Source organism: Neofelis nebulosa, chromosome 13 (assembly GCF_028018385.1).
Source record: "Neofelis nebulosa isolate mNeoNeb1 chromosome 13, mNeoNeb1.pri, whole genome shotgun sequence".
Classification (NCBI taxonomy): Eukaryota; Metazoa; Chordata; class Mammalia; order Carnivora; family Felidae; genus Neofelis; species Neofelis nebulosa.
In genome coordinates, this window is record NC_080794.1 from 64,055,784 (window position 1) to 64,066,070 (window position 10,287).

General features: G+C 57.1%; 1 protein-coding gene across 12 annotated transcripts in view; it reads left to right on the plus strand.

Moving 5' to 3' along the window:
- PAX2 (paired box 2) overlaps window positions 1-7,028 on the plus strand; it is a 77,974-nt gene extending 70,946 nt beyond the window's left edge. For 6 of the 12 annotated variants that reach the window (XM_058697508.1, XM_058697501.1, XM_058697502.1 and 3 more), the window contains 3 exons: window positions 3,937-4,038; window positions 6,217-6,303; window positions 6,778-6,962. In XM_058697508.1, coding sequence (XP_058553491.1) covers window positions 3,937-4,038; window positions 6,217-6,303; window positions 6,778-6,854 — 266 coding nt within the window. In that variant the 3' untranslated portion in view covers window positions 6,855-6,962. Of the gene's footprint in view, window positions 1-3,936; window positions 4,039-4,191; window positions 4,278-6,216; window positions 6,304-6,777 lie in introns of those variants that run through there. The other 6 variants (XM_058697507.1, XM_058697504.1, XM_058697498.1 and 3 more) reach the window with 2 other exon arrangements.
- The last annotated feature ends 3,259 nt before the right edge of the window (window positions 7,029-10,287 follow it).

Here is a 10,287-nt window from a genome sequence, read left to right on the forward strand (position 1 = left end):
TTTGCTCCTTTGTTTTTAGGGGTTGGTTGTGCTTCCAGTTCTCGAGTCTCTCTCTGCTCCCTTGTGTCCATCCGTCTGCAGTGCTCTGCCGATTCTTCCTTGCACACATTCCATTACCCATTCATATCTCTCGCTAAAAGAGGCTTGCTCAAAGAATGCTGCTGGGCAAATGGTATGATGGTCTTAGTAATTTGAAAACTTCCTGCGGTACGTGTTTTCCATTATTGACAACGGGGTTCCAGAAGAATATATGGCTCTGGCAAGAGTTTGGTCAATTTTTCCCTCCTCTTCTGGTGTCACCTGTGTACTAATGAAGCCATTGAGCGTGCTTTGTATGCGGCGGCTTGCACCTCTGTTGGCTCAGGGGTCCTGATGGGCACCTCTTTGTGGTGATGCTGATGTTTCAGAATCCGCAGCGGCAGCAACTTCACAGCTGTATGCAGAACACCAGGAAGCTTGCATGCTTCTTCCTCGTCCTGGGCATCTTCTCTCACATTTTAAAAATGTCTGAAAAGCACTTCCCGGATTCAGTTCTTTAACTAGAATTTGGGAATGTGTCTTTCAATGAACAATTCCGCGGGTGACTTCCAGCATGCAGAAGTTTCTGTGTGCCGGAAGTTAGCCTGACTGTTTTTGCAAGAGCAAAAGCCAGTGGAACTAAACAGTGCAGTGGGGATAACTCCAGGCTAGCTGGAGACACCTTTCCAGGCATCCAGCCTCTCTTCCTTTCTCCGAAGCTAGGTAGGGAATTGTATGAGACAACCTCAGATTACAAGGAATTCATGTGTGGCAGGCTGTAGGAACCAGGCAGCTGAAAATCAGAATTCGGGCGCATTTAAATTCCTGTTTTTCACTTTTCTGGCTGCTTTCCAGGCATTAAGATTGCAGGACCAGGAGGAATTGGATTTCTGTATCTTTCTCATTTCAAAACCTCTACATCTTCCCTAACTCTCCTCTGTCTTGGGGCTTTTTGACCAGTACATGCCATATTATTAGTCTCTCAGGGAGTTGATAAATATTGCCGTCCTTGTCCATTTCAGACCCACTCCACTGAGAGATGGTCAGGAGGAGTGAAACTTTTATTGACAATAGAAGTCAATGAAAGAAAACCCACAACAAAGCAGGCACAGATACTTCCTTCTTCCTCTCTGGGAGTCCGAAGTGATTGTCTGATGGTTCTGCTCCATTGTTTGTTCTTGAGTTTTAGGAAATATAAGACCTTAGCTATATTAGACAGTAGAGAAGAGAACCATTCTATTGCTTGATGGGCTATAAGTCACAATACAAGTCACTGTCATCTCTCATCATCCCCTAAAAATTCGTAATGGCCTGTTCAAACTATTTTTAGAGAAAAAGCAGATTTCAGCATTGACATTCTGCCCCAGCCTTTACCTCTTCAAAGGAGACCAGCACGCATGAAACAGTCAGAAAACAATACAACCCGCCTGGCGTTGGCTGTAAGTGCAACAGAGTGATAGAGAAATCAATCAGTAAATATTTATTGAGCATCCTTTATTGAGTTACCAACCATGCAAGGCAGAGCAGAAGACAGGGCCCTGCCCTCAGTTTGATTATGGTCTATTTGAGGAAGCAAGCCATAATATGAAACAACGGGTCTGATGCCTTATGAAATATAATGTCGTGGTCAGCCATGCAGCACAGACACTGTAGAAATTTGGAAGAAGGAAACTTCCCTGATGGGTAGAATGGTAGGCATTTTAAGGCTCGAGCTGGAAGGAGAGGGTAGCTATGCGGAAGACAAAACGATACGGCAAAAGCACAGAGGTTCCACAGCGCACCCGCCCATGAAAGCAGTCCAACTAAACCAGGTGGAGTGAGAATCAGAGCTGAGAAAGTCAGGTGGGGAGAGTACCCAGGAGGCTTTGAAAGCCTTGGCAGAGTGTGGACTGCAACTGTGGACCGCAGAGAATCCATGGTGGTCTTCACAAGGGAAGCGATATGTTGAAAGCAACGTTTCATGAGGACTAGCCAGGCAGCCACCCTTGGGATAGATGGGAGAGGCAAGAACGTGGAGGCAGGGAATACAAGCAAAACCACTGTTGTGGCTGACCAGGGGCAGGTGCTCAGGAGCTGAGCTATGGAGGTGGGAGAGGCAATGGAGACGGGACTGATGGTTACAGACATTGCTAAGGGGAATTGATAACACTTGCTGACTGACTTCATCTAAAGGGGAAGGACAAAGGCTATACATCAAGAAGGATTCTAAAGTGTTTGGTCTGGTGGTCTTCAAGAGGGTCAGGAGACCTGATTGGGAGGAAGACGAGTCTGCGTTTATTCCTGCTCAGTTTTAGGTGACAGTGGGACAGCTAATGAAAATGTTCAGCAGGCAGCTGGAAATGCAAAAGCCTGAGCTGTAGCCCTGTGTACTTTGGGAGAATTGAATCACTCAGATGTGTTGAGGGAGAAGTGAGGAAACTCACACAGGTCAGAAAAGGAGGAGATGAGGTGAAATTCACAGAGAGAGTGGCCAGGAGAACGAGGGGCACTTTGGAATAGCCATAGGGAGGATGAAAGCTGCGGGTGGGTGGGGGGAGCTGAGGAAAAGGAAACACACTGGGCCAGATGTGCAGAGTTCTGTGACTCCCTGCATCTTGCCACACCTTGCCTTCTCAGGGTCAGACAGAGGCACCAGAGTGGGACAGTGGACAGGCTGAAGAGGAGGATAAGGGGAATCTGGAGAGGATAAATGGGACCCAGGAGAGCATCACATTGTCTCTAGGGCATGGCACTGCGGGAGAAGGAAGAGGGCAGATTGTTGGCATTAAAGATTGAGGCATAAAACGTAAGGGAGGTGGTGATCCCTTCATGGCGATGGAGGGGACAGGCAAGAAAGGGAGGCCACTCAGGTGTCGCTGCATCCCAGAGATGTCTGTGAACCATGGGTGGCTCCCTAATACTGGCTTGCTTTACCTTCACTCCAGGACACTGTGAAGGAAGCCTTGCTTCCCACCCTCCAGACTCTAGCTAGTAGAAGTTTCCAGAGACTGAGGTCCGGCAGTTGGTGGGGGGAGAGGGGTTTGCTCGTTGGAACTTGATCTGATCCACTTGAACTGTTGGCTCAAAGCCCCTGATTCACTTCAGGGATTTTTTTTTTTAATCATTAAAAATTTTTTTAATTCTTTATTCATTTTTGAGAGAGAGACAGCGACACCAAGTTTGAGCGGGGAAGGAACAGAGAGAGAGGGAGACAGAATTCGAAGTGGGATCCAGGCTCTGAGCTGTCAGCACAGAGCCTGAGGCGGGGCTTGAACTCATGAACCACAAGATCATGACCTGAGCCAAAGTCGGACGCTCAACCCACTGAGCCACCCAGGCGCCCCATATCATTTAAATGCCATAAACGCTAAGAGCAAAGTAACCCACTAGATGCCTCCCCCACCCCCACTCTCCACACCTGCCAGGCCCAGCACCTGCAGCTCCACTGAGAGAGGACAAGAAATGCCCATCGGCCCCAGAATGGGTGGGGGTGGGGGTACCCTCCAAGCCTGAAGGAAAGATGGGGTGTTAGAGAGGTGCGGGGTGAGCAAGATGATAGAGGTCCATTTGGCTACCGGATAGACCACAGCTGAGTATCTTCCTGGGGAGGAGGAATAAAAGCAGGTCACCCCCCCCTTCTCCATCTGGGTTTGGGCAACAAAGGGACACAAGCAAAGGCGAACACGTAGGCACACGAACGCACACAGAGACACACAAAGTGCTGGAAACAGCAGAGGTGCATGGCCGATCATAGGACAGACGTTTAGCTAACGGGCTTCAACGCGTGTTAAGGGCGCACGCGGACCTGCTCATTCAGCTCTTCTGCCACGTGTCTGCTCCTTCCTTGCCAAGAGCGTCCTTCCCATGGAGTACCCTGGTGGGAGCAGAGGCAGGCCTCTCCCTTCCAGGCCTCACCCCTTCCCCTTTGTGTCTTTCTAGGTCGTGACATGGCGAGCACCACCCTGCCTGGTTACCCCCCTCACGTGCCCCCCACTGGCCAGGGAAGCTACCCCACCTCCACCCTGGCAGGAATGGTGCCTGGTAGGTGACAATGGTGCAGCTGCCTCGTTTAGATGGGGGTGACTATGCTGTGGGTGAGCTGCTGAGTCGGCTGTAGTCTGAGGCTGGGGGTGGGGGGAGACCCAACGTCCCCTCCCCCCAAGCCTTTTCTGTTCCATCCCTCTCTCTCCCTAGAGGCTGCAGTTGGTCCCTCGTCCTCCCTCAGGAGCAACCCAGGGAGGGAGTTGGCCGAAGGGGCTCTTGTGTGCACCCCACCGTATGCCAGGGCCCCTCCCTGGTGCCCACCCAGCGGAGCCTGTGCCCCGGCTCCTCTCTCGGTGCCCCAGCCCACCCCAGCCGGCTGACACTGCTTGGAAGGGCCTGCCCTGGTTTCCATGGAAACTTGGAGCCCAGAACCATTTCCAGGGGCATTGTCAGTCACTTAGACAAAGCCACCCTGGTCCACACCAACCTGCAGGGAAAACCAGTGTGAACTGACCCCACCCCAGGGAGAGGAGGGAGCTAGTCCCTAAGGAAAGAGGAACAGAAGACAGGCTATGGCAGGATCCAGAGAGACTCTGGCTTCAGAGAGACAAGCTAGAGAACCACGTCTCCTCAGAGGTACCGGGCCCTCATTGCTCCTGGGAGGAGTTGGGTCTGGACTGTCTGGATCGGAGAGGCAGAGGCCGGATTTAGGGACTGAGGACTGTAGCTGGAGGTTGTGCTCTTTCCAACCTCCCATCCCAGATTGGGAGCCTGGCTTGAAGCCAGACAGAGCTGAAGCTTCTGTTCGTATACACACCAAAAAACCCTCTTATCTTCAAGAGGGTGAGACTCGCTGGGCCTGCAGTCCACTCCTGCTGGTTGCCCTCTTGTGTGTCCCTTCCCTGACACACAACCCTCACGGTGGGGGAGGATAGAAGAGGGTGACTGGCCCCACTCCCGGATGTGCATCCAGGGGCAGCCCTGGGGAGGCAGAGCGTGGGGGGAAGGGCAGTGGCAAAGAGGAAGACTGCCCCGGGGTGCTGTACCCCCATAGGGGCTGAAGGGAGTTAGAGGAACTGGCTAAGGAAAGCTGGGAGGTGTAGGTGAGGGGATTCCTGCCCAGATCTGGAGGGGCGTGGGTAGGAGTGTTGGGGACAAGGAGATTCTTCTGGGAAGGTCCCAGCAGTGAGCAGGTGGAGGCTGGAGAAGGTCTTAGAGAGGTGGGGGTGAGGGAGGGGGGAAGCCTGCAAGGAGGTGGGGATGAGGGGAGCCGCAGAGAGCTCATGGTGGCAAGGGGGGAGTCGTTAAACAGAATCTAGTGCTGATGAGGAAATTACACTTGTTTCATTAGCGATGGGGAAGGAGATAGCTCAGTTCCTCTTGGTCACAGTTGAGCTCAGAAGCTCATTATCCTGCTGCACGCATGCTTTCCCTCCTCGTCAATAAACAGGCTTTCCAGTGGCTGCATCCCCCACCCCCACCCCAGCTCCCTCTCGGAGAGGGGCCCCTTCTCCTCTACTTAACCCGCGGTTAGGGATCACTGTAAACAGTCTGGGGTCATCACACAGGAGAAAGGGCGAGGGGGAAACCCGGAGGCCTGGCCTTTCTCCCGCGGAGGGAGGGAAGCAGCTTCCGTCCGCTCCCAGCCCACGGGGCCCTCCGCTAACCGCTCGCGGACCGGCGGGCTGTCCCCCTGCTTCCCACCGCCTCCTTCTGCTGCGTGGCCCGCCTATCGAATCTCTCCAGGGAAAGGCGGGAGGGGGGGGGGGTTGGTGTTTCCCAGCAGAAACCCCCACCCCTTGCATCGGCACCGTGCTGAGATGCCATTCTCAGGACTTTCTGGGACAAAGTGTCCCGAGGGCCTTTCTTCGCCACCCTCCCCGGCTTCCATCCCGTGGGGGCTACGATTCCTAGAACCAGAGTATCCACTAAAAAGGCCCTAGACCCCAACGCAGCGGGGTAGGCGCGCCTGGACCCGGAACAAACCCTCCCTGGGTGACCCAGAGCGCTTCCGCGGCGGAGCCCCGAGCCCCCAGGCCCATGTGCGAGGGCCGTCGGTGCTTCTGCACCCGCCCCCCCGCAACGGGCTCTCCCCACGCAGACCCAGTGGATTGCTCTGCCTCTGTCCTGCCCGCCGCACCTGCACCTCGGGCCCGGGGGAGGTCGCTGGCGGGGCACGTCGGGTCCGCCCGGGCGTTGCGCTGGTCTGATCCCCACTCCCCAACCCTCCCGCAGGGAGCGAGTTCTCCGGCAACCCGTACAGCCACCCCCAGTACACGGCCTACAACGAGGCTTGGAGATTCAGCAACCCCGCCTTACTAAGTGAGTACGCCACCTGGCTGGCCGGCGGCTCAGCGCGTCAGCCCGCGGGCAGGCTTGGCCGGGCTGCTTCCGGACGCCGGTCTCGCTCCTCTCGACCCGCCCTTCGGGTGCCGGGCGGGCAGGCTCTGTTAGTGCAGCACTGAGGCCCCGGGATCCCTAGAGGACGCCCGCGCCTCCCGTCCCTTCCCTCCCTTCCTCTCCCTTCCCGGGGGTTAGAAGGCTCTGCGCCGCCCCCACCCTCGGCCCCTCTGGAAAGTCCCCAGTCGGGCGGCGGCGGTCACCCATTGATCGGGCCCCTCTCCCATCGGTGAATGAAGCTCTCCTGGGGGCAACCGGCCCAGCAGCCCAGCCGAGGTCTCCCTTGCCCCCATCCCGCCAGACCCCAGCCCCGGGGAGGTCTTTGCTTTTCTTTCCTTTTTTGTTCTCCTGTTTGTCCTCTCACCCAGCCCATTCTTCTCCTGTGTTAACTTCCAGGTTCCCCTTATTATTATAGTGCCGCCCCCCGGGGCTCCGCCCCTGCCGCTGCTGCCGCTGCCTATGACCGCCACTAGTTACCGCGGGGACCACATCAAGCTTCAGGCCGACAGCTTCGGCCTCCACATCGTCCCCGTCTGACCGCCCACCCCGGAGGGAGGGAGGACCGACGCGACGCGATGCCTCCCGGCCACCGCCCCAGCCCCACCCCCACCCCAGGAACCCTGCAGCCCTTCACACCACCCCGTCGAAGGCCGGACAGGACGGGTGGAGCCGCGGGCGGGACCCTCAGGCCCGGGCCCACCGCCCCCAACCCCGCCCGCCGCCCCTCCCCGCCTGCCTGGACTGCGCGGCGTCGAGAGGAGGGCGCGACCCAGCTCGCCCCGACTTGGCCCGAGCCGGCCCCGGAGCGGACCAGCCACACCGCGGGACCCTGGCCGGGCCCGCCGCCACGCGCGGGGGACACGTTTCTGTGACACACAATCAGCGCGGACTGCAGCGCGGCCCAGCCCCGGAGCGGCCCGCCTCGGACGCTCCGGCGCCTGGAGGCTTCGCTGGAGGGACTGGGCGAAGGAAATTGAGAACAAAACGATTTTTCTGCAGAAGGAGGAAGAGCCCCCTGCCGAACCCTCGGGGAAAAGTCCTTACGCTCGCGCCAGCCGGACTGCCCCCACCTTCCGAGTGTGCCCTACCCTAGAAGGCGGAACGGAATGGGGGCGTGGGTCGCGGGCTCTTGGGACGGGGGTTGGGGTCATCAGGTCTTTCCGAAGTTGGGACCCAAGGCACGCAGGCCCCAGCAGCGCGCACCCACCGAGCCCTACTCTTGGCTCTACCCTATTCCACCTGAACTGCCTGGTTCCCCAGGGCACGCCTACTAGTGACCAGACTCTCGGCCCCATCTCGCCCCTACCTCAGCGTCTCTTCCATCTGCGGCCCTCCCATTCTTCCCCCCTGCCTGTCCTTTTCCCACCCCACGACTCTGCACCTCTCCTTCCTAACTCCTCGCCCCTGCGGAGGCTCTCCAGTGCCCGCTGCAGGACCAGTTTCCGTAGGCCGCGGGCACTGGTCTTCCCGGGCAGTTCCTGGACGTCTCCTCCCCCGACACAGACTCGCGATCTGCCGGTGGTAGGAGCCGGTTCTGAGCCGGCGTCTGAGCTGCGGCGGGGTGGGGGTGAGGGCCGCCCGCCCCATCCCCACCCCCACCCCCAGCCTCCTCCTCCGGCAGGAACTGAACAGAACCGCGAAAAGTCTACATTTAATATGATGGTCTTTCCAAAAAGGAGAAGCAAAACAAAACAGAAACCCAACAGGCTGCTGCTTTGTAAAAAGACGGTGTGTGTCGTGTGAAGGCGAACCCCGATGTATATAAGCCCGCCCCTCCGCCCCGCCCCGCCCGGTAGAGTCCCTGCTGCCCGCCCGCCCTGCCTGTAGATACGCCCCTCTGTCTGTGCTGTGAGAGTCGCCGCTCGCTGGGGGGGAGGGGGGGGGACACAGCTACACGCCCACTAAAGCACAGCACGTCCCGGGGGAGGGGGGCATTTTTTATGTTACAAAAAAAAAAATTACGAAAGAAAAATCTCTATGCAAAACGACGAACATGGTCCTGTGGACTCCTCTCGCCTCTGTTTCTTTGGCTATTTCTCTGTAATTCCGTGTTTTCGCTCTCCTCGTCTCTCTCCTCCGCATCTCTCCCCTCTCTCCATCTCTCTCGTCCCCGCCTCTCTCCCCCTCTGTCTCTGTCTCCGTCTCTGTCTCCGCCCCTCCTTCGGCCTCTCCCCCAGCCCCGGCCCGGCCGCCTAGCCCTCGCCGGCTAGCCCCGAGGTGGCCCCCCGACCCCAGCCCCGGGCTCGCCCCTCCGGCCGTGCCCCGCGCGCCCTGGGCCGCCCCGCCCCGTAGTTGCTCTCTCGGTAGCGGCGATGCGCCCTGCATGTCTCCTCACCCGTGGATCGTGACGACTCGAAATAACAGAAACAAAGTCAATAAAAGTGAGAATAAATAAATAAATAAATAAAAATCCTTGAACAAATCCGAAAAGGCTTGGAGTCCTCAGCCAGATTATCTCTCTCCCCTTCGAGCCTTGTTATTTGAAAAGGAAAACGAGAAAAGAGAATAGTTGAAGGGAACTTCCGGCGCCCGGCCAGGCTCCAGTGGCCCGAGTGGCGCGGCGAGGGCGCTGAGGTTCAAACTCCGAGGCCCGGTCCTTCCCAGTCCTCGTGGAGCTGGCCTGGCCGGGCAGGGGCCCCAGACCCAGGACCCAGCCAAACCCTCGAGAGATCCCCGACAGCTCTGGTCTCCTTAGCCACTTTCAGCGCGTCGGTTCGTTTTGATTCTTTTCTTTTTCTTTCTTTTCTTTTCTTCTTTTTTTTTTTTTTTGTGCACATGAGAAATAAATAATAATAATAATAATAATAAATAATAATAATAAATAATAATAATAATAAAATTTTGTATGGCACTCCCCATGGCTCCAGGTTTGTCTCTCCCTGTCTCTGGGACAGGCCTCCTCTCACACTGGTCGACCCCAAATACCTGACTCAGTGATCCTCCAACCGTGACCTCCCTGTCACCCCCTTTGCCAAGACCCTTTCGTGATGGCTGAAATCCGGCAAAGGCCCAGATGAGTCCTCCCTTCAGTAGCTACCCCCACCGCCCGCCCCGCTCTGGGGGCAAGGAGTTGCGCTTTCCAAAACTTAGGTAACTTCGAGTTAGGCGTCTATACCAGGCCTATTTGGTCACCCTGCCTCTCTCCCCGCACCCCGATTGAGGGTTCAGGCTCTCTGAACGCAATGTCGTCGGAGGCGCTCTACCCGTGGGTGGGGCGTGCCTGCTGTGCCCGCTCCTTCCTCCGCTCATCCCTCGGCCGCATTTTTGTCCCCTGAGTCCACACAGCGACCGCGGAGGCCGCAGACGCCTGCCACGAGTTTCCTCGCCGGTCATTTACTTCCAGGCCTGGACAGTGCCCAGACCCGCGGAGACTCGGAGAACTTGCCGCTCACCGGACCTCATGTGCCCTTGGCTTTGTCCTGGAGAGGGCGCTTAGGCGCTTCTGTCTGTGTGTCTGTCGGTGGCTTCTATTTATGTTTCCGTGGGTCTGTACGGCCCTGGGAGGGTCTGGTAGTGGAGAAGTAGGAGAACAGTTCGTTTTTTCGGACACCCTTACTGTTCTTGTGCCCGGGTGTCCGGGGAAGGATCTGTGCGGCCGTCCCTGTGTCTCTCTGTTCCCGCTTTGGGGAGGGATGGAGTGATTGTCCAGGATTGTCCAGGCTGCATCCCAGGTACTTGAAAGGGGTACCCCCTCTATCTCTCCAGCAACCTCCCAACTCCAGCCCTCCCACAAAGGCCACAGCCTCCACCTGGTCTCTCTGCTCGCAGAGACTTCCTTTCTCTGGGGCCGTTAGCCCCCAACTCTGCCTTTTCTCACTTGAAAGACTATTGAAACTCTGAGCTGCCAAGGATGACAACCAAGGCCTGGAGATGGACTAAGGAGTGACCTTCTCCCTTGGCTGGTAT